At 41.2% G+C, this 23,378-nt stretch overlaps 2 protein-coding genes across 2 annotated transcripts; both read left to right on the forward strand.

The window, feature by feature from the left end:
• Positions 1-1,134: 1,134 nt before the first annotated feature.
• On the forward strand, positions 1,135-9,960 carry LOC106582194 (transmembrane protein 106B). The gene is made up of 8 exons (XM_014165030.3): positions 1,135-1,418; positions 5,644-5,860; positions 6,143-6,206; positions 6,337-6,496; positions 7,810-7,950; positions 8,349-8,398; positions 8,486-8,539; positions 9,419-9,960. Exons 2-8 carry the CDS (start codon positions 5,656-5,658, stop codon positions 9,537-9,539), a joined length of 795 nt encoding a protein of 264 aa, XP_014020505.1. The 5' UTR covers positions 1,135-1,418; positions 5,644-5,655; the 3' UTR covers positions 9,540-9,960.
• A 10,981-nt stretch (positions 9,961-20,941) lies between these two features.
• On the forward strand, positions 20,942-23,278 carry LOC106582211 (uncharacterized). Its single transcript, XM_014165055.3, has 5 exons — positions 20,942-21,293; positions 21,482-21,577; positions 21,827-21,931; positions 22,218-22,313; positions 22,936-23,278. Exons 1-5 carry the CDS (start codon positions 21,053-21,055, stop codon positions 23,046-23,048), a joined length of 651 nt encoding a protein of 216 aa, XP_014020530.1. The 5' UTR covers positions 20,942-21,052; the 3' UTR covers positions 23,049-23,278.
• The last annotated feature ends 100 nt before the right edge of the window (positions 23,279-23,378 follow it).

A 23,378-nucleotide genomic window follows, 5' to 3' on the forward strand; every position in this document is an offset into this window, starting at 1 on the left:
GACTGATCATTTCTTTGTCAGTATGCAAACGTACAAAATAAGCAGGGGATCAAATACTTTTTCCCTCACTGTATGTACTTGCTCAGAGATTCTGTAAGAGCCCTCAATAAATAATTCATAAAAATATATAACTCCTGCTGTGTCCTGAATGTTTGTAGATTCTATAGAGATAATCTTAATCTTAAAAGAGTCAAATATAAAATGTGCCTTGTAGTGTCCTTTTTTGGCATTTATCCCTGAATGACAGATTACTGATCTCAATATGTAGGTCAACCTCTCATTGCCAACTGCTGAAAGATCAATAAAGCAAGATGAGGATACAAGGTTTCACATTACAGTGGTGACTTTTGACTTTACATGAGAAACATAAAGTACAACAATATCTGGAGTGCTGGTCCAAATAGTTTGTCTACTGAGTACGGCTGCACATTTACTGCATGTGCGTGATGCTTCTCCCTTTGCAATCATTTGCTTGAAAAGAATATCAAGCGTGCCTTTTATGTTTGGAAGTGAAATGCTAAACATTGAAGTTTCTAATAAGGAGAGATGGGGTGTGATCCATGAATCAGTTCAAAACCAAAGTCCAAGAAGCCAACCTTTGGATTGATTGTGACCGAGGTGGGTTTAAGAAAATTGTTGGAAGGCTATGCATAATTGTGGTGATATAAACCTATAGCAACATGATTTTACTTGGATACTACCTAAAAAATAGTTTTATTTGTCAGGCCAAGCGATTGAGCTGCTACATTAACCATTAGGTTAATCTAGGTCGTTAACAGGTATGCCAGTCCATTATTGTTTACATTGGGTCTTTGTCTTTGTTTACATTTGATTTCACACTGGAAGCAAACAAGGCAATTTTCTCTCTACAAGCAAATATGTATGCCATGTACAGTCTATTACAGTGTATTGCATTGGGGGCTATGGAGGGGGTGGAGAACAAAGTGCTGCTAGATATGTATGACACTGTCCCCCTCCAAAACGAACCATGCTTGGTAAGTAGAGACCCTACTGAGTATTTTTCACCACACTTTAGCTGAGACAGGTAGAAACGTTTTCTCTTTACGGCCCAATATTCTCAACATACTAGTGTCAACATTGTATTTTCATTATTGGTCTTAGAAAATATACGTTTTACATTTGTTTTCAGAAATGACATCGCAATTTCTTGTTGGCACAATAAAAGTGTCCATTGATTAAAATTCAATATAATTTGAATGAGTTATACACCTTGACATTTTTTGAAATGCGGGCTTTTATTTTGAAGGTTTCCTACTTTGCCATACGAACGTGACGTCATCGTCTGAGCCGCTGGCAAAATACAAGTGCATGTATTAATGTCAGTACTATATTGACATAAACAGCGGCTGTTCGTGACCAAGCATATGTAAAGCAATTCTGCGTGAATATACGCAAAGGTAAGCAGATTAATCCAATATCGAATGTTGCCATTTTGATCATATCCGTCGTGCGTGTGGAATACCGCACAGTGGTGCTTTGATGTTGTCAGAGGATCCGGGCAACATTTTGCAATATGGAAACATTTTATCCAAGCCAATGCCCTATGCAAGTATTCTACACAATGATTCACATCAATAACTTGACACCAAATAAAAATACAACAGAATATCGGAGCAAATACGCAACAATGTATTCGTGAGTTTTGGATTAAAATGGCAGGCGGGTGAAAGAGTTTCTCTGGAAGTAACATTGTGTACCATGTAGCATAATGGTCGTCTGCACATCAAAACAGAATCTCGACCATGTATAGCAGGAGCAGAAGACACGGTCCGATGTGTTTTGCTGGCTAGGCTACATATATTTGGTCCAGACCAAACTTTGGTCAGAACAAGTGTCTTTAAAAATATATATTTTTAGTTTTAGTTTTTATTAAGAAATATCAACATACAAAAGAGGAATAGTCACATGCAAACAAGCATACATACTATTTACATTGCCAGGAATCCTAAACAAAGAAATCATATTCATTAATAATACAAGTTTTAATTGCCTTTTTTGTTTTTCATTTTAGTTAAAGTAGTGCCATATTGTTTAAATTCATTTATAAAGTGGAAAAAAGTTAGGTTTTGAATTAGACCATTTGCATTTGTGAATATGAAATTTACCTAGTATTATTAGCAGTTGAAATAAGTATACTACATCTTTATCTATGTCAGAATTTCTGAAATAAATAATTATATCAAAACCATTAAATAGTACAACTGGTCCTATTTGTTTTGTAACAAAATTCTGTATGTCAATCCAAAAAATTATACTATAAATACAGACAAAAACAAATGCAAAATGGTCTCCTTCTCCATTCCACAGAAATCAAATTTATAGTCAATATTCAGTTTGAATCTTTCCAAAACATGTTTCACAGGATAAATTCTATGTAACATTTTAAATGAAACTTCCTTTACCTTGTTACTGATACAATATTTGTTAGCAATTTTCCATGCTTTCCCCCCATTGTATATCACCATAGATATTTGACCAAAAGAATCTTGCTGAGGGAATTGTAGTAGCACAAACAATATTCCTAATCTGTTTATTACTACATTTATCTTTGATGTTAATATTACCAATTAATATATTTTCATGTAAATCTATGTTACTTACATCAACCACAGAGGAATTTAAAATAGATACAACCCCCCTTGGAATCGTATCAAAAACAATTGCATATTCTTTCGGGGTTATTGGAATTTTAAACTTATCAAGAAATTCCCCATATGAGAGTAGATATCTATCCTCATTCAGTAACTGACCAACCAAAATAATTTTATTCTCAAACCAGTTATGACAAAAAAGAAACTTGTTTTTAAATCGTATATCTTTTGTTATTCCATAGAAAATGTCTGAGGGGAAAAATTGTGTTTATATGCTAACGTCCAAGCAAAAATTTCCTGCTTATGGAATTTGGCCAATTTTACTGTGATTTTATCAACATCAAAATTACATTGAAGCAAAAATTCTAAACCACCAACAGAGTCAAATGAATACACTGCTCAAAAAAATAAAGGGAACACTTAAACAACACAATGTAACTCCAAGTCAATCACACTTCTGTGAAATCAAACTGTCCACTTAGGAAGCAACACTGATTGACAATATATTTCACATGCTGTTGTGCAAATGGAATAGATAACAGGTGGAAATTATAGGCAATTAGCAAGACACCCCCAATAAAGGAGTGGTTCAGCAGGTGGGGACCACAGACCACTTCTCAGTTCCTATGCTTCCTGGCTGATGTTTTGGTCACTTTTGAATGCTGGCGGTGCTTTCACTCTAGTGGTAGCATGAGACGGAGTCTACAACCCACACAAGTGGCTCAGGTAGTGCAGCTCATCCAGGATGGCACATCAATGCGAGTTGTGGCAAGAAGGTTTGCTGTGTCTGTCAGCGTAGTGTCCAGAGCATGGAGGCGCTACCAGGAGACAGGCCAGTACATCAGGAGACGTGGAGGAGGCCGTTGGAGGGCAACAACCCAGCAGCAGGACCGCTACCTCCGCCTTTGTGCAAGGAGGAGCAGGAGAAGCACTGCCAGAGCCCTGCAAAATGACCTCCAGCAGGCCACAAATGTGCATGTGTCTGCTCAAACGGTCAGAAACAGACTCCATGAGGGTGGTATGAGGCCCGACGTCCACAGGTGGGGGTTGTGCTTACAGCCCAACACCGTGCAGGACGTTTGGCATTTGCCAGAGAACACCAAGATTGGCAAATTCGCCACTGGCGCCCTGTGCTCCTCACAGATGAAAGCAGGTTCACACTGAGCACATGACAGACATGACAGAGTCTGGAGACGCCGTGGAGAACGTTGTGCTGCCTGCAACATCCTCCAGCATGACCGGTTTGGTGGTGGGTCAGTCATGGTGTGGGGTGGCTTTTCTTTGGAGGGCCGCACAGCCCTCCATGTGCTCGCCAGAGGTAGCCTGACTGCCATTAGGTACCGAGATGAGATCCTCAGACCCCTTGTGAGACCATATGCTGGTGCGGTTGGCCCTGGGTTCCTCCTAATGCAAGACAATGCTAGACCTCATGTGGCTGGAGTGTGTCAGCAGTTCCTGCAAGAGGAAGGCATTGATGCTATGGACTGGCCCGCCCGTTCCCCAGACCTGAATCCAATTGAGCACATCTGGGACATCATGTCTCGCTCCATCCACCAACGCCACGTTTCACCACAGACTGTCCAGGAGTTGGCGGATGCTTTAGTCCAGGTCTTGGAGGAGATCCCTCAGGAGACCATCCGCCACCTCATCAGGAGCATGCCCAGGCGTTGTAGGGAGGTCATACAGGCACGTGGAGGCCACACACACTACTGAGCCTCATTTTGACTTGTTTTAAGGACATTACATCAAAGTTGGATCAGCCTGTAGTGTGGTTTTCCACTTTAATTTTGAGTGTGACTCCAAATCCAGACCTCCATGGGTTGATAAATTGGATTTCCATTGATTATTTTTGTGTGATTTTGTTGTCAGCACATTCAACTATGTAAAGAAAAAAGTATTTAATAAGATTATTTCTTTCATTCAGATCTAGGATGTGTTGTTTAAGTGTTCCCTTTATTTTTTGAGCAGTATACTTAGGGAAGACATTCCAAATACTGTTCTGGTTCTTAATATACTTCAGAATCCAATTTATTTTAAAAGTATTATTTAGAGTATTGAAATCTAAAACATCAAAACCTCCTTGTTCTTGGGTATTAGCGAGAATATCTTTCCGTAGATAGTGAGGCTTTTTCCTCCAAATGAAATTATAAAGAATCTTATCTAAGTCCTTTATAATTTTAGGGGATAATTCAAGTGATAACGAGACATAAACCGATCTGGATAACCCTTCAGCTTTGGACAATAAAACCCGACCGTATAACGAAATATCTCTCAGCAACCAGAGGTTCAATATCTTCTTTGTTTTCTCAATAATGGGTTTAAAGTTTAATTCAGTCCTTTGTTTTTCATCCTTGCATATAACAATTCCAAGATAAGTAACCCTATCTTTAATTGGGATACCATATACTTCTTGTAAAACACAGTCCTTGAGTGGAAATAAGACTGACTTTTTTATATAAATTTTCAAACCCGAAACTAAGGAAGTCTTCAATACAGGAAACTGCTTTAGAAACCTCATTCCTGTCTCTCAAAAATATGGTGGTGTCATCAGCCAGTTGACATAGTTTAAATTCATTGCCAAGTGATGAAACACCTTGAAAATTCCCTTTCTTGATATGAAGAGCCATACTTTGAGTAACCAATACAAATAAAAATGGACTAATTGGGCAGCCCTGCCTAATGCCTCAGCCAGAACAAGTATCTTTTGTTTGTCAGTAATTGTTTCAAACACGCATGAATTCCATAAATGGTGCACACTTGATAAGAGCTTTTGGGGAGTTGGTGTAAACTGGTCTAAACAAAACAAAATAATCTATGCAAAAATGAAATAGGAGAATGGTATCCTTAATGCAATATAAAATGGCTTTAAAGCCTGTCATGACATGGTCAGGTACATTGTTATAGTACAGAAGTAGTATAAAACAATGTGTAAACTGACCATAACTACCATGTAAATATCAAATGAATATGTGGCATGAGTTTTCACTACCAACCACACCTACTTATTAGATCTTACATGTTTTATTCACAGAAAGCTCTAGTGATGGGAAAGTCACACTCCCACTTGTCGAAGGGGAAAGACGACCGTGGCAGTCAGAGTGGCCTGACGACTGGTCCAGAGTACATAGATACACAGAGTGAAGAGGATGGAAAGAATGGAGATGTGTCTCAGTTCCCCTATGTGGAATTTACTGGCAGAGACAGTGTCACATGCCCCACATGCCAGGGCACTGGCAGAATACCACGGGGTAAGGGGATAAACACGAAACAAATACATTCCTACACAGTAATAAACATGAACCCTCACTCACTGACACAATGCACACCTACATCTGTAGTTAAACTGTCCCTCATGAGCTGCTAATAATTTTGCCTAATTTGAATTTTGCCATTCAAACAAGAATGCAAAACCAGAAACTAGGCTACCTAGAAACACTGACTTCCAACATGAATTGAAAATGGAAAAGACATAAGTTGAACCAATATCAGTTTCCTCTGTAAATGGCTTTGTCATCACATCTCTAATGCAGGCCAAGAGAACCAGCTTGTGGCTCTGATTCCATACAGTGACCAGAGGCTTCAGCCAAGGAGAACGTAAGTCTCATCTCACTCAGCCAGACGTCTCTTTATTGAAAGATGTGCAATTGAATGAATCAACTGTGGTTGACTGTGGTCTATATCCAACTTCTCTCTTTTAATGGCGCTTCCTCCCTTTTTCTTGCAGAAAGCTTTATGTCACTGTGTCCGTGTCTCTTTGCCTTCTGCTGTCTGGCCTGGCTGTGTTTTTCCTGTTCCCTCGTTCTATCGACGTCTCCTATGTGGGCGTGAAGTCTGCATTCGTCTCCTATGACCAGGACCAACGGATTGTCTATCTCAATATCACGGTAAGATCCTCTCTCTGGTGTTAGTTGTCCTTCTTGTGTTTCCGTCTAAGGGTTGACATGGATTCAAATGAAATTGTATTTGTCATGTGCTTCGTAAACAAAGGGTGTAGACTAACAGTGAAATGCGTACTTACCGGCCGTTCCCAACAATGCAGAGAGAAAAATAGAAAAAGAATAAAACAACAATAACACGAGGAATAAATACACCATGAGTAACAATAACTTGGCTATATACACTGGGTACAAGCACCGAGTGAATGTACAGAGGTATGAGGTAATTGAGGTAGATATGTACATATAGTTAGGGGTAAAGTGACTAGGCAACAGGATGGATAATAAACAGTAGCAGCAGCGTATGTGATGAATCAAAAGAGAGTCCTGGTAATTTTTTGGTTAACAATGTAGCAGTCTTAAGGCTTGGGGGGTAGAAGCTGTTCAGGGTCCTGTTGATTCCAGACTTGGTGCATCGGTACCGCCTGCCGTGCGGTAGCAGAGAGAAGAGTCTATGACTTGGTTGGCTGGAGTCTTTTACAATTTTTAGGGCCTTCTCTTACACCACCTGGTTCAGAGGTTCTGGATGGCAGGGAGCTCTGCCCCAGTGATGTACTGGGCCGTACACACTACCATCTGTAGCGCCTTGCAGTTACCATACCAAGTGGTGATGCAGCCAGTCAAGATGCTTTCAATGGTACAGCTGGAGAACTTTTTAAGGATCTGAGGGCCCATGCCAAAACTTTTCAGCCTCCTGGGGGAGAGGTGTTGTCGTGCCTTCTTCACCACTGTGTTGGTGTGTGTGGACAATGTTAATTCCTGAGGAGGAGGTGATCAGGCCTACCACCGTTGTGTCGTTAGCAAACTTAATGATGGTGTTGGAGACGTGCGGTCACGCAGTCGTCGATGAACAGGGAGTACAGGAGGGAAATAAGCACGCAGCCCTGAGGGGCCCCGTGTTGAGGGTCAACTTGGTGGATGTGTTGTTGCCTACCCTCACCACCTGGGAAATACTTTTTTTTTTAAACCTGGGGGCGGCCCGTCAGGAAGTCCAGGATCCAGTTGCAAAGGGAGGTGTTCAGTCCCAGGGTCCTGAGCTTAGTGATGAGCTTGGAGGGTACTATGGTGTTGAACGCTGAGCTGTAGCCGATGAACAGTATTCTCGCATAGGTGTTCTTCTTGTCCAGGTGGGAGAGGGCAGTGTGGAGTGCAATAAAGATTGCGTCATCTGTGGATCTGTTGGGGCAGTATGCAAATTGGAGTGGGTCCAACGTAATGACACTCTTTCCAACAACTGTTGTGCCGTATGGCTTTTCTTCTAGAACACTCTGAACATCACCAATAACAACTACTACGCTGTATCCCTGACCAACATCACAGCCCAAGTGCAGTTCTCTAAGACGGTGATTGGGAAGGCCCGTATTAGCAATGTGACGACCATAATACCACTGGATATGCAGCAGGTGGGTCTTTACCATGTGTAGTTCAGAATAACATGCCTTGGTATAACGGCTTGTTCTAAACATATTATAGTGTATGAAGAGGGCATCAAAGTTGTACCTTCAACTGTCCTGAAGTGCTTTTCTATCCCTCAACACAGTAGCTCATTGTTCCACCCGCTTTACTGCAAACTCTAGTAATAAAATCAGGCAACATTGATAATGAACCTTGTTGTTGTTGAATCCACTAGAACACCAGTCCCTGTTCTGAGGTCATCAGTAGAAGCGAGGATAGAATAAGGATGAGATTTTTGGACTGTTGCCCTCAAAAGTGACTCATTACTTAGTTAGTCAGCACTCAATCGCCCTGTTCAATATGGGAGATGGATAATGGCTGCATTACAACATATTGTTTATTTCAGATTGACTACACGGTTCCCACAGTCATTGCTGATGAGATGAGTTATATGTTGTAAGTATTTCACAACTTATTACATTTTATTGTGTGGTTGACAGTACAAATCGTGACATTTCTTTAATAAATGTTTTGTGTTTGCAGCGACTATTGCACCCTGAAGTCCATAAAGGTTCACAACATTGTGGTCATGATGCAGTAAGTATACAGTGCATTCGGAAAGTATTCAGACCCCTTCCCCTTTTCCACATTTTGTTACGTTACAGCCTTATTCTGAAATGTGTCCCCAAAAATGTTTTGCTCATCAATCTACACACAATACCCCATAATAACAAAGTAAAAACAGGTTTTTAGAAATGTTCGGAAATGTATAAAAAAATAAAAAATAAAAGCTGAAAAACCTTATTTACATAAGTATTCAGACCCTTTGCTATGAGATGCAAAATTGAGCTCAGGTGCATCCTGTTTCCATTGATCATCCTTGAGATGTTTCTACAACTTGATTGGAGTCCACCTGTGGTATTAACAATTAATTGGACATGATTTGGAAAGGCACACACTGGTCTATATAAGGTTCCACAGTTGACAGTGCATGTCAGAGCAAAAACCAAGCCATGAGGTCGGAGGAATTGTCTGTAGAGCTCCAAGACAGGATTGTGTCGAGGCACAGATCTGGGAAGGATACCAAAACATTTCTGCAGCATTGACGTTCCCCAAGAACACAGTCGCCTCCATCATTCTTAATATATGATATTACATTAGTGTTATATATAAATATATTTTTGCAGAAATGTTTAAAAGCCTGTTTGCTTTGTCATTATGGGGTATTTTGTGTAGATTGATAAGGGGAAAAAAAGATTTAATACATTTTACTATAAAGCTGTAACGTAACAAAATTTGTAAAAAGTCAAGGCTCTGAACACTTTCTGAATGCATTGTACCTTTTCAAATATCTCTACTAATACATTGAGTTTACACATGTTGCTGTACCTACACTATTTATTTTGTCCAACCTCACACGCCCATGTGGGCAGCCATTTTGGGGAAACTGACTACTGTCTATTGACTGGTTTTCAGGGTGACTGTGACCACATCCTACTTTGGGCACTCGGAGCAGGTCTCCCAGGAGATGTACGAGTATGTGGACTGTGGGGGAAACACCACCTCACTGCATGGCCATGTGAAGATGTATCAGTAAGGCAGTAAAAACAAAGCCATAATGGAAGCACATCGATCTAAAGGTAGACGAAAGGGTTTTACGGAGTTCCTTTGGGCACACGTCTACTGTAGAAGGAGGAACCATGTCTCAGAGAAAGTGAAGTTAGCAAGGTGCCAATGTACAGTTTAATGAGGGTTTGATGATGTCACCGGTAGAAAATCTCTTGTGCAAATTCTTCGTAATAGAATGATCCAATCCAATGTGTACAGGCATTTGAGATAAAGATGCACTTTAGCTTTGTATGGGAAACGTAATCATTAGAAAGTATTTATACGGCAGAGTTGTTGATGTAATGTAACCTGTCCCACTAACCTTCCCAGACCACTAGGTACGGGACATGCAATACAAATAAAGTAATAGGACAGCATCCTCATTTGGATTATCAGCACCACTAATCACACCAAACCACTTTTTGATGGCCTTTTATCCCCATTCTTTTTTTATACCGGCCATTTTGTTTTCTTCAAGGATTGTTTTGTACGTAATAGTACTTCCTGATGTGTATCGTTACTCTTACATTTTCATTGTAATGATAGTTATATTTACATCTAATTCTGAGGTGACATATCATGTAGGGGTGAAGTCAGAGTAATTATGATGACTACGGACCTTAATTAGATTGCAACATTTAGGTATTTTAATGAGAGGAATCTTGTATTTTTATATCATTCAAATACAGTACCTATAACTATTAGATGTGTTGTTTATGATGTGAATTACTCTTTAATTTTAAACCTCTATGAATTGTTTGTTTTAATGGGAATGTTAGGTGTTTTTCTAACTTGGGTAGTAGACAACTACCTATTCGAAATATCATATTACATAAATACCCTCAATGGTGTTGTAAAATGTGGTTTTTATTTTATCTTTGAAAATTGATTTTAAGAGGTTATTTTGTCTTTACATGTTTTATTTGATGCCCTTTGCCCCTTTCAATTCGTCATAGTTGATCACTGAAACTTGTCAGTAAGTTGTGATTTTTTAGTTTGTGTTTATTTCTGAGATTATTAAATGTCAGGATACTGTAAGTATCCATTTGTTATATTCCTTAAACATTTGTTATAGCTTTAAAGTATTTTGTGCATGTACAGAACACTGAACTGAGGACAATAAAAATGCCCAATATAAAATATCAGATGCTTACATTGTTTAAATGATCTGATATACTCTATGGAGGAATTACTCTGTGGAGGAACAATCACACCATATACTGTTGGATACGTCAAAGTACCATATTATGTCCCAAATCATCCAAGAAGAAAACCTTCATCAGTTTAAAGTCAGTTCTGAATCCTCACTGAGGTGTGTTGACTGTGTACTGCTGTGTAATTGTGGATACTGTCCATGTAAGCCACTGCCAGTCATACAGTACATGTAACAATGCTTTTTCTTTGCATGAAACTGAGAATAAAAGTGGTTGATTTTGAGGTTTTTGTTTGGTGCATTTATTGATAGTTTGTAGTTGGGGGAGAATTCAAAGGTTGGTGAAATGTGCAATACCAATCACTATCACAGGGTGGCGCCTAATTTAACTAAATTAACTTAGTAAGTGTTGGATGAAAGTATAGTTTCTGTAATGACCAATGACCATATGCACAGGTTTGCATAAAAACCTTACCTTACTCACTATTCAAGTCCAAGTAATTAACAACACAATGCATGCCATTCATGTGTAAAACACACCAAGTCCAATATTTAGCATCTTAAAAATTGCATGATGTTACATTTAAAGTCACACAGAATAGACAGGCTTAGGTATGTTTGACAGGGTGCTCTAGTGAACAAATGTGTTACTTTTATTCTAAATGGACAGCATACAGCATGCGTTTGCTGTCATATAGTATTGTGTCAATGTGGTACTCTGTTCTACAAGATCCTAAACAGGGTTGTTTGCTGTATTGTAATGCATGTGTATTGTAATGCATCTACTAATCCTGTATGACCTTGGAATTTATTTGTAGTCTGTTCTGGATGTGTGTTACTTTGTTTGCTTCCAGATGCTCACCGGTGCTTCAGGTCTCCAGTGTGTACCGGTATGCTTGCCTCACATCTGTTGCTGTCATTAAAATGGCAGTTGACTTCCTCTATCCACGATTCAGGTCAGGGACTTGGAGCGGTTCCTAATTAACCAGGGCCCAGTTTCCCAAAAGAATCTTAAAGCGATTGTTCACTCAAATTACAAAACTACACATTGGTTTCCTTACCCTGTAAGCAGTCTATGGAAAAGGTATGACAGCAATCCATGATTTGGTTTACTTTCCTTGGCACTGTTTCCACATGCTAACGTTCTAGCATTTGTGGCACAAATCCCATTCAAGTCATGGGACCAATATTAGCATTTTTCACGCACCATGTCCAAATCATCTGAAAGTATTTCAAATTGATTGTAAAGCTCAACAAAGTCAATTATAGATGTTTTGAACATGATGCGCAAAAAATGCTAATGTCGGTCCAATGACTTGAATGGGATTCGTGCCTCAATGGTTTCCCAAAACCCTTGTTAGTAAAGTTTCACCTGAAAACACGTTATTTACTGACTGCCTCAGACCACTCGTAGAACAGCTAAGTGAGTCGTTTGATGCTTTTTTTGCCCTTCCGCGTCACTTTATACACAGAAGATCTCCACTAAACATACAATAAGGATGTTTATACACCTCTGTGACCACAAAGTTCAGCAGAAATACAAAGTTGCCAATGGCTTTGCAATTGTTACAAACAAGCAAAGGATAAAAATATTCTTCAAATGAAAACCGAGATGACTGCATTAAAATGTAAAAACAGTATAGGCTTTATAGGCCTATGTATTTCAATCATATTGAAATCAAGTTCATGTTCAATCAATTGAGTTCTATTTTGCTAATTGAAGGCTACTGTCTCAAATTTTTTTGCCTCAATATATCTCATGATGTGTAACAACATGTTCGCGACTCGTAAGCTTAAGATCCATCCATATCGGGTAACCAGGCGCAGACACAGACAAAATGCAGTCACGTGCTGTGCTCACTGGCACCATTTATCACCACCAACTCTGAGGGAGACTGAGTTTTCCTGTATTCAGAGTGTATTGAAACTAATGGCCAAGATTCTGAACTATTTGTAATGCTGTGCAGGCTACTGTGCTTCCTCAGCATGATACAAGACATCTGGAAAATGAAGTAGACCGTGTGAGGATGTGAATCTGGTTTCAGACTTCTGGGTTAAGCAGCTCATGCAATGTTCACAAAATGGAGTTTTTGCAAAAATATGGTTGTTCTTCAGGGAGAAAAGGTACAAATGGTGAAAGTAACATGATGCTTTTACAGCTATTGAGGAAGTACATTAACCCAGGGATGTATGTATGCCAGTGTAAGGGTTCATGTTTCCAGGGATGTATGGATGCCAGTGTATGGGTTCATGTTTCAGGGATGTATGGATGCCAGTGTATGGATTCACATTTCAGGGATGTAGCCTTGACAAACAACAAGTGTGTGAAATAATTATCTAAATACAATTGTGTTTCTACAAACAACCCTAAATATCATAGCACACCAAAAAGGACATTTAGATATCAGTGTAAGGTAGACTAGGAAGTTAGAAATGGGAGCAGACTAGACTAGTTTGGTTGTGTAAATGTCATCTCCTCCCCCATAGATCATATATACTTTCCCTTTTCCAGATGTAAGGAAATGACTTTTCCAGGTGCGCTGTCGATGGACTTCCATTACAGAGAAATCCAACAAAACATTTATGTTCTACCTCTAGCCTATTCTCCCTTCCATGATCAAATCAAATCAAATGTTATTTGTCACATGCGCCGGATACAACAGGTGTGGACCTTACAGTGTCGAGGTAATTGGTGTCGAGGTAATTGAGGTAATATGTACATGTAGGTAGAGTTGTTAAAGTGACTATGTATAGATAACAGAGAGTAGCGGCAGCGTAGAATTGGGGGGGCATGCAAATAGTCTGGGTAGCCATTTGATTAGTTGTTCAGGAGTCTTATGGCTTGGGGGTAGAAGCTGTTTAGAAGCCTCTTGGATCTAGACTTGGCGCTCCGGTACCGCTTGCCGTGCGGTAGCAGAGAGAACAGTCTATGACTAGGGTGGCTGGAGTCTTTGACAATTTTTAGGGCGTTCCTCTGACATCGCCTGGTATAGAGGTCCTGGATGGCAGGAAGCTTGGCCCCGGTGATGTACTGGGCCGTGCGCACTACCCTCTGTAGTGCCTTGCGGTCGGAGGCCGAACAGTTGCCATACCAGGCCGTGATGCAGACCCGTCAGGATGCTCTCGATGGTGCAGCTGTAAAACCTTTTGAGGATCTGAGGACCCATGCCAATTTTTTTCAGTCTCCTGAGGGGGAATAGGTTATGTTGTGACCTCTTCACGACTGTCTTGTTGTGCTTGGACCATGTTAGTTTGTTGGTGATGTGGACGCCAAGGAACTTAAAGCTCTCAACCTGCTCCACTACAGCCACGTTGATGAGAGTGGGTGTTGTTACCTACACTTACCACCTGGGAGCGGCCTGTCAGGAAGTTCAGGATCCAGTTGCAGAGGGAGGTGTTTAGTCCCAGGGTACTTAGCTTAGTGATGAGCTTTGAGGGCACTATGGTGTTGAACGCTGAGCCGTAGACAATAAATAGCATTCTCACATAGGTGTTCTTTTTGTCCAGGTGTGAGAGGGCAGTGTGAAGTGCAATAGAGATTGCATCATCTGTGGATCTGTTGGTGCGGTATGCAAATTGGAGTGGGTCTAGGGTTTCTGGGATAATGGTGTTGATGTGAGCCATAAACAGCCTTTCAAAGCACTTCATGGCTACAGACGTGAGTGCTACGGGTCATTTAGGCAGGTTACCTTAGTGTTCTTGGACTCAGGGACTATGGTGGTCTGCTTGAAACATGTTGGTATTACAGACTCAGACAGGGAGAGGTTGAAAATGTCAGTGAAGACACTTGCCAGTTGGTCAGCGCATGGAGAAATATAGTTACCTAGTACAACCTAAAAGGGTTCTTCGACTCTTTGAATAACCCTTTTTGGTTCCAGGTATCACCCTATTGCGTTCCATGTAGAACCCTTTTTCCAGAGGGTACTAAATGTAACCCAAAAGAGTTCTACCTGGAACCAAAAGGGTTCTCCTATGGGGAACCGATTTTTTTAAGAGTGTACCTACCATTGTGAATTAGGTTTACTTCAAACTCAGCAGACTATACTTTACAGGCTATAGCCTACATTAGGCCTACATTCTGGCTAATAACTATCACATCATGCATAGAACGTAATAATGAAGCATTGATAACTTCTAAACTTTTTTTTAATTTTTTTATTTCACCTTTATTTAAAGGTGAAATAAGAGCAAGATGCAAGGTGCTTCTTTGTCGAATATATGTTTTAATTGCTCAAAATAGGTGACCAAACTACATTAAGTGTACAAAACATTAGGAACATCTGCTCTATCCATGACATAGACTGACCAGGTGAATCCAGGTGAAAGCTATGATCCCTTATTGATTTCACTTGTTAAATCCACTTCAATCAGTGTAGATGAAGGGGCGGAGACAGGTTAAAGAAGGATTTTTATGCCTTGAGACAATTGAGGCATGGATTGTGTATGTGTGCAATTCAGAGGGTGAATGGGCAAGACAAAAGATGTAAGTGCCTTTGAAAGGGGTATGATAATAGGTGCCAGGCCAACCGGTTTGAGTGTGTCAAGAACTGCAGCGCTGCTGGGTCAACAGTTTCCCGTGTTTATCAAGAATGGTCCACCACCCACCGAACATCCATCCATCCAACTTGACACAACTGTGGGAAGCATTGGAGTCAACATGGGCCAGCATCCCTGTGGAACGCTTTCGACATCTTGTACAGTCCAAGCCCCGATGAGTTGAGGCTGTTCTGAGGGCAAAAGGGGATGCAACTCAACATTAGGATGTGTGTTCCTAATGTTTTGTACACTCAGTGTATTGGGACACACATTGGGCTAGACTACTGGTTCAAGAGTTATAAAAGGAACAGAGAGAGGATGGATGTAATAGAGGCCAGTGGAGATGCCAGCGGAGATGCATGAATTGCACAATAATATTTTGGTCTGACACACATTTTGTGCCAATGAACTGAAGTTGAACATCACCAAATGCGTCAGTTTAATTAAATGTGCAATAAAAAAGTATAATGCCTAGGCCTATTTAATTAAACCCTGGCTGTTTATGTAGGCAACTGACAGGAGTGTCAAGGAGTGGAATGTAAGCTGAAAAGACTGGTAACCAGACTATGAACACGTGACAAAGTAGCTATAAGTATTGAAATGTTTGTGTGAACTGGAAAAGGACCACTACTGGGTTTCTCTAACATCAAGAAAGTCCCTTGTTGACCTTTCACATTAGCTGGAAAAGTCCAGACAGAGTTCAGAGACAGCTGTCAATAAATCACTTCAAAACAGTGAGTGACTTCTGTGCAATGGTAATTTCGAGTTAACCCAGAACTAAAGTCTCAAGTAACTTGTCAGCTGCCCACCCACCAGAGATTAGTGCAATGGTAAATAAATTGTAAATGTTCAGTGTTCAGGCTATCTCAATTCTCTAAATCAACAAGTTTTCCCTTTGAATGGCAGGCATTCCTCTGTGCAGAACGACTACGCCCAGAGAGACCGAGAGGAAATTGAGGCCACCTTCAAACTCCTCAATTCCACCCTGTCCTCACCAATGTGAAGCTTGCCACAATAACTATCAGCCACAATAATGGATTTGCGAGTTGCCTTCAAAAGAAAAGTCCCATATTGAAAGTGAGGCAAACGGATACAAATAGTGGAACTATGCCATGTTTGGACTAGATAATGCTAAACAAGCATGGCCTGAGGTAATATAATAAAAACTAATTAAAAAAATTCAATACATTTTAAAATAAATACCAAAATAAATCATGAAATCCCACTGTGGATGTGTTAGACTGCATAATTGCATTTGGGGCATACATACAGTATATGCACTGTACAGCGTTACCTATGGAGTGTGCACTGTCTGTGCACCCATGGAATGGGGTCTCAGCCTATTCAGTGACACCCACAGATTACAGTTTACACAAACATTAGCGTCAGAGCTCTTATTGTCATTGGTGATCAGTCCTTCTACCGTTGTGTCATCAGCAAACTTGATGATGGTGTTGGAGTCAAAAATATTAGCGTCTTATTGCAGGACTTTGACGGTGGCAAATTACCTCCTCAGTCAAACCATTGTGCGTATTGAACATTCATTCATATTGGACTGTATAGCCTTAACTGAATGCTGGTATCAGCCTACTCAGTGACACCCACAGATTACAACTGTAGAGTTTACACAAAAAGTATGTGAACCCTTTGGAATTACTTGGATTTCTGCATAAATTGGTCATAAAATGTCTTCTGATCTTCATCTAAGTCACAACAATAGACAAACACAGTGTGCTTAAACTAATAACATACAAATTATTGTATGTTTCTTGCCTATACTGAACACAACATAGCTCTGGATAAGAGCGTCTGCTAAATGACTAAAATGTAAAATGTAAATGTAAACAACATTTAAACTTTCACAGTGTAGCCTGGAAAGAGTATGTGAACCCCTAGGCTAATGACTTCTCCAAAAGCTAATTCAAGTCAGGAGTCAGCTAACTTGAGTCCAATCAATGAGACGAAATTGGAGATGTTGGTTAGAGCTGCCCTGCCCTATAAAGAATACTCACAAAATTTGAGTTTGCTATTCACAAGAAGCATTGTCTGATGTGAACCATGCCTTGAACAAAATAGATCTAAAAAAAATGAAGATTAAGAATTGTTGACTTGCATAAAGCTGGAAATGGTTACAAAAGTATCTCTAAAAGCCTTGATGTCCACGGTAAGACAAATTGTCTATAAATGGGGAAAGTTCAGCACTGTTGCTACTCTCCCTAGGAGTGGCCGTCCTTCAAAGATGACTGCAAGAGCACAGCGCAGAATGCTCAATGAGGTTAAGAAGAATAATAGAGTGTCAGCTAAAGACTTACAGAAATCTCTGGAACATGCTAACATCTCTGTTGACGAGTCTACGATACGTTAAACACTAAACAAGAATGGTGTTAATGGGAGGACATCACGGAAGAAGCCACTGCTGTCCAAAGAAAACATTGCTGCATGTCTGAAGTTCACAAAAGAACACCTGGATGTTCCACAGCGCTACAGGCAAAATATTCTGTGGACAGATTAAACTAAAGTTGTGTTGTTTGGAAGGAACACACAACACTATGTGTGGAGAAAAAAAGGCACAGCATACTGACATCAAAATTTCATCCCAACTGTAAAGTATGGTGGAGGGAGCATCATGATTTAGGTCTGCTTTGCTGCCTCAGGACCTGGACAGCTTGCTATCATCGACAGAAAAATGAATTCCCAAGTTTATCAACACATTTTACAGGAGAATGTAAGGCTATCTGTTGAAGCCAATTGAAGCTCAACAGAAGTTGGGTGATGCAACAGGACAATAACAAAAAACACAGAAGTAAATTGACAACAGAATGGCTTCAACAGAAGAAAATACACCTTCTGGAGTGGCCCAGTCAGAGTCCTGACCTCAACCCGATTGAGATGCTGTGGCATGACCTCAAGAGAGCGGTTCACACCAGACATCCCAAGAATATTGTTGAACTGATACAGTTTTGTAAAGAGGAATGGTCCAAAATTCCTCCTGACCATTGTACAGGTTTGATACGCAACCACAGAAAATGTTTGGTTGAGGTTATTGCTGCAAAAAGGAGGGTCAACCAGTTATTAAATCCAAGGGTTCACATACTTTGTCCACCCTGCACTGTGAATGTTTACACAGTGTGTTCAATAAAGACATGAAAACGTATAATTGTTTGTGTGTTATTAGTTTATGCAGACTGTGCTTGTCTATTGTTGTGACTTAGATGAAGATCAGATCCAATTTTATGACAAATGTATCCAGAAATCCAGGTAATTCTAAAGGATTCACATGCTTTTTCTTGCCACTGTATTTAGTAGTCTTGTTTAGCAGGCTTGGGGGTAGAAGCTTTTCAGGGTCCTCCTCTCCACCCTCTCAGGGCTGGGTATCTCAGGTTCTGCACACTTTTTAATTGCATCCTACCTAGCAGGACGCTCCTACCAGGTGACGTGGAGAGAATCTGTGACTGCACCATGTACTCTCCCTACTGGTGTCCTCCAGGGCTCGGTTCTAGGCCCTCTCCTCTTCTCTCTATACACCAAGTCACTCAGCTCTGTCATGTCCTCACATGCTCTCTCCTATCATTTCTATGCGGATGACACAACTATCTTTCTCCTTCGCCCCTTCTGACACCCAGGTGGCGACACACATCTTTGTGTGCCTGGCAGATATCTCAGCTTGGATGTCGGCCCACCACCTCAAGCTCTTCCTCCAGGGGAAGGTCTGCCCGCTCCAAGACTTCTCCATCATGGTTGACAACTGCACGGTGTCCCCCTCCTAGAGCTCAAAGAACCTTGGTGTGACCTAGGACAACACCCTGTCCTTCTCTGCAAACATCAAAGCAGTGGCACACTCCTGCAGGATCATGCTCAACAACATCCGTAGAGTACGATCCTACCTCACACAGGAAGCGGAGCAGGTCCTAATCCAGGCACTTGTCGTCTCCCGTCTGGACTACTGCAACTTGCTGTTGGCTGGGGCCTCCGTTTTGCCATGAAACCTCTGCAACTTATCCAGAACACTGCAGCCCACCTGGTGTTCAACCTTCTCAAGTCCACCATGACACCTTGCTCCTCTGCACACCCCACTGGCTTCCATTTGAAGCTAGCATCCACTACAAGACCATGGTACTTGCCTACAGAGCAGCAAGAGGAACTGCTCCTCCCTACCTTCAGGCTATGCTCAACTCCTACACCCCAACCAAGTACTCCGTTCTGTCACCTCTAGTCTCTTGGCCGTCTCATCCCTACAGGAGGGCAGCTCCCGCTCACCCCAGTCCAAGCTCTTCTCTGTGCTGGCACCCCAATGGTGGAATCAGCTTCACCCTGAAGCTAGGATAGCAAAGTCCCTGCCCATCTCCCAAAAACATCTGAAACCCTACCTATTCGAAGAGTTTCTTAAATAATCCCACAGAACCCCCACCTCACCCCCCCAGCCCCCAACACAAAAAGCCCTTTGTGAACTAACACTTGCACTTGACTTTCCTCCCCCTTACTAGGTCTGACTTTCCTGATAGCTACTTTATTGAGGAAAAATGTACTTACTAAATTACTGAAATGTAAAAATGTTCCAGACTTACTGCTTGCAGTGCGGTGGCAGAGAGAACAGTCTATGGCTTTAGTGGCTGGAGTCTTTGACAATTCTTTGGGCCTTCTCCTGACACCGGCTGGTATAAAGGTCCTGGATGGCAGGGAGCTCGGCCCCAGTGATGCACAGGACCGTACTCACCACCTTCTGTTGTGCCTTGCGTTTGGGTGCATTGCAGTTGACGTACCAAGCGGTGATGCAGCCAGTCAAGATTCTCTCAATGGTGCAGCTGTACAACGTTTTGAGGATCTGAGGAACCATACCAAATCTTTTCAGCCTCCTGTGTTTGTGGATAATGTTAATTCCTTACTGATGTGGACGCAGAGGAACTTTAAGCTTTTGACCCACTCCACTACAGCCCCATCGATGTGGATGGGCGTGTGCTCGCACCTCTGTTTCCTGTAGTCCACGATTAGCTCCTTTGTCTTGCAGACGTTGAGGCAGAGGTTGTTGTCTCTGATCTCGTCCCTATAGGCTGCTTCATTGTTGTCGATGATCAGTCCTACCACCACCGTGACATCAGCAAACTTGATGATGGTGTTGGAGTTCAAAATATTAGCGTCATAGCTCTTATTGCAGGACTTTGACCATGGCAAATCACCTCCCCAGCCAATCTATTGTGCGTATTGAACATTCATATTGAACTGTATAGTCTTACCTATGAAGTGTGCACCCATGAAATGGGGAGGTGATATGCCGCCATTGGACTGGAGCAGTGGAAATGCGTTCTCTGGAGTGATGAATCATGCTTCACTATCTGGCAGTCTGAGGACGAATCTGTTTTGTCCGTTGGAATCGTCCATCTATAGCAGCAAAAGGGGGACCAACTCCATATTAATGGCCATGATTTTGGAATGAGATGTTCGGATAGGTGTCCACATACTTTTGGACATGTAGTTGCATATTGTAAAATTAATTATTGTATTTATTTTAATTTGATAATCAACCTTTTTTTTAGCATTACCTAGTCCACATATGTCATGAAAACCACTATTTGTATGCGTTTGCGTCACTTTCAATTAGGGACTTTTATTTAAAAGCCAAACAGCAAATATATACTATTGTTGTTATTGTGGCTAGCTTCACATAGGTCCCGTCCTCTCCGTACACTTTCTCTCGACTGACTCTGTTGTAGTTTCTCTGTTCATCAGTGGGGGCGACGTGGAGAGAAGCCTTGCGGTGTCAATGCACGAAGGACTTGGTTTCAACCCCAGTTCCCGTTGTCCACTAAGTGAAGAGGATGGTGCTCGCTCGCTTCTGCTTTACCGCGTCGATAAAGATGGACCTCGCGCTGCTGGTCTGCTCGGTTGCGCTTGTAGGCATCTGCTTAGCGCGCTCGGACGCTCCGCGAGGGGTGGCGGTGCCCTTTGTTTTTGACCTCAAAGCGACGTGCGACCCTCCGTGCCAACATGCTGGCATCTGCATCCGAAACAACACCTGCTTCTGTTCTCGCGGCTATGAGGGAGAGACCTGCCAGTATGGTGATGTTACTTTATATTTGCCTAGAAAGGAAACAGTAAACAAAATTGCCAAACTATAAAAGACAAGTGATGCATTGAAGAATGTATGAAATATGTATATCATATATTTTTTTTCACAACATTTATGTAAAAGTTGCATGACTTACTGGATGAGTGCTGATGAATATATTGCCTCTTGTTTTGAACAGCTAACTGCTATCCCAAATGTAAGAATGGAGGAGAATGCCTTCGCCCTGGAAAATGCAGATGTCCTTCTGGATTTGGAGGAAAATATTGTCATAAAGGTACTTATCTAATTATGTTAACCTTTTAGATATACACTATGTTGGTGCTTGGTTAATGTTACAAATCTGATTAAATATTGTAATAATATCTATTTATTGGTAACTAGTCGGCTAGTACAAGTAACCTAATGTTTTATTTGGAGAGAGTGTGGTTTGAAAAGGGTAGGGAGTTAAGTCTTAGTCCTATAGTATAGGTTAGGAACATGGAGATGTAAGTGGATGATTTGATTGTATGTCTGTCTTTTCCAGTGAAATGTGATAGTGGATGCTGGAACGGTGGCGACTGCATCGCTGTGAATGGAGTGGCCAAGTGCATCTGTCCCTCCAGCTGGACTGGCTCTAAATGCCAAGAGGGTTTGTTTACCTCCTAATTAGCCTAATTCACACAGAGGTGAAACCAGCAGTGAGACTTGTTGCTCAGCTGGCCTGTTAATCAACAGTAGCGTATTAATCCTCTCCGGAACCTTCTGACAACTTCATTGAAATGCCAAGATGCCTTCACACGTACTAAAACAATAAAGAATAGTTGATTTAATTACTATCGAATGGGACAAAGAAAACGCTTCACATGGCCAAAGGTATAATGGTGATTTATTGGTTCCCGGAATGTTGAGAATGTGTTGTTGCGATGTTTCCCCAGCGATCTGTCCCCAGGGGTGCAGGAACGGGGGCAGCTGTGTGGCCCCAGGAATCTGCAGCTGTCCAGAGGGCTGGCTGGGTGGAGCCTGCCACACCGGTGAGTGAGATCTTAAGATAAATGCACTAACTGTAAGTCGCTCTGGATAAGAACGTCTGCTAAATGACTAAAATGTCATCACAGATTTGGCACACACACAACCAACATAAAACTATACACATTTTCAGACATGCACTTTTTTACTCTCACCCCAACAGACACACAAACACGGTAAATTATGCACACACACTTACAGGCAACAGGCCAAATAAATGTATAACCCATAACTGGAGCCTAATCACTGATCTGTTCTGGATGTCTGTCAAGTGTGTTAATTTGTAACACACTAACACACTTGGGTCAAACAATAGATAGCAGAGAAGTTAATCAGGCATGCTAAAGAATAACAAATATAAATCAGACTGTCAGAAAATTAAGAAATTGTTAACGGAAGTGTTTTTTTTATCCTGAAATAATCTACTGAGTGAGAAACCTGTCAATGTGAGATATCTGTTGAAAATGACTGTTTTGAGATTTTGTTCTCGGAGCTGTGTTTTCCCAGATGTGAAGAGTCCACCAGACTACATAATGAGCCCTCCTTCCTCTCTTTCTTAATGTAACATCTCTTTTTCTCATTTCCCCCTCCCTCCGTCTCTCTTCCCTCTCTCTCTCTATCTTGCAGCTGTTTGTCACCGGCCCTGTCTGAATGGAGGCAAGTGTTTGTCTCCCGATTCGTGCCGCTGTCGCCCTCCTTACTCTGGACCACGCTGTGAGGAGAGGAAAAAGGTGTTTTAACCCTTTAGGGGTCAGAGGTCAAAGAGGGCCAGTCAGAGGCCATGTAGAACCGTATTCATTCCAAATCTGGTGCTTTAGATATCGTCTCTCTGCCTTTTGTAAAAATGTTTTTTTTTTAAAGAACCACAGATTTTTGTGTTAACAATAACATTTGACTGTTAACTTAATATCTACTATACAATTTGGGGTTATTTTGTGCTATATAATGAATAAAATGTGGATAAAAGGTTTATTGTTATTTTCTTATCATGCAGTCAGATGATTTACAGTAAAACAACACTTAGCGAACTGCTTTTACTAACAATATACTGTAGCCAATGAATAGTATAA

Source organism: Salmo salar, chromosome 02, assembly GCF_965601325.2.
Source record: "Salmo salar chromosome 02, fSalSal1, whole genome shotgun sequence".
NCBI classification, from domain to species: domain Eukaryota; kingdom Metazoa; phylum Chordata; class Actinopteri; order Salmoniformes; family Salmonidae; genus Salmo; species Salmo salar.

What these genes read in the sequence shown, in the direction of transcription:
- LOC106582194 (XM_014165030.3), top strand. Translation starts at nt 5,656, where the DNA reads ATGGGAAAGTCACACTCCCACTTGTCGAAGGGGAAAGACGACCGTGGC. An exon ending in AGGCTTCAGCCAAGGAGAAC is followed by an intron (nt 6,207 to 6,336) that starts GTAAGTCTCATC and finishes TTTTTCTTGCAG; the next exon opens with AAAGCTTTATGTCACTGTGT. An exon ending in GATGAGATGAGTTATATGTT is followed by an intron (nt 8,399 to 8,485) that starts GTAAGTATTTCA and finishes TTGTGTTTGCAG; the next exon opens with CGACTATTGCACCCTGAAGT.
- LOC106582211 (XM_014165055.3), top strand. Translation starts at nt 21,053, where the DNA reads ATGGTGCTCGCTCGCTTCTGCTTTACCGCGTCGATAAAGATGGACCTC. An exon ending in GGGAGAGACCTGCCAGTATG is followed by an intron (nt 21,294 to 21,481) that starts GTGATGTTACTT and finishes TGTTTTGAACAG; the next exon opens with CTAACTGCTATCCCAAATGT. An exon ending in GGGTGGAGCCTGCCACACCG is followed by an intron (nt 22,314 to 22,935) that starts GTGAGTGAGATC and finishes TCTATCTTGCAG; the next exon opens with CTGTTTGTCACCGGCCCTGT.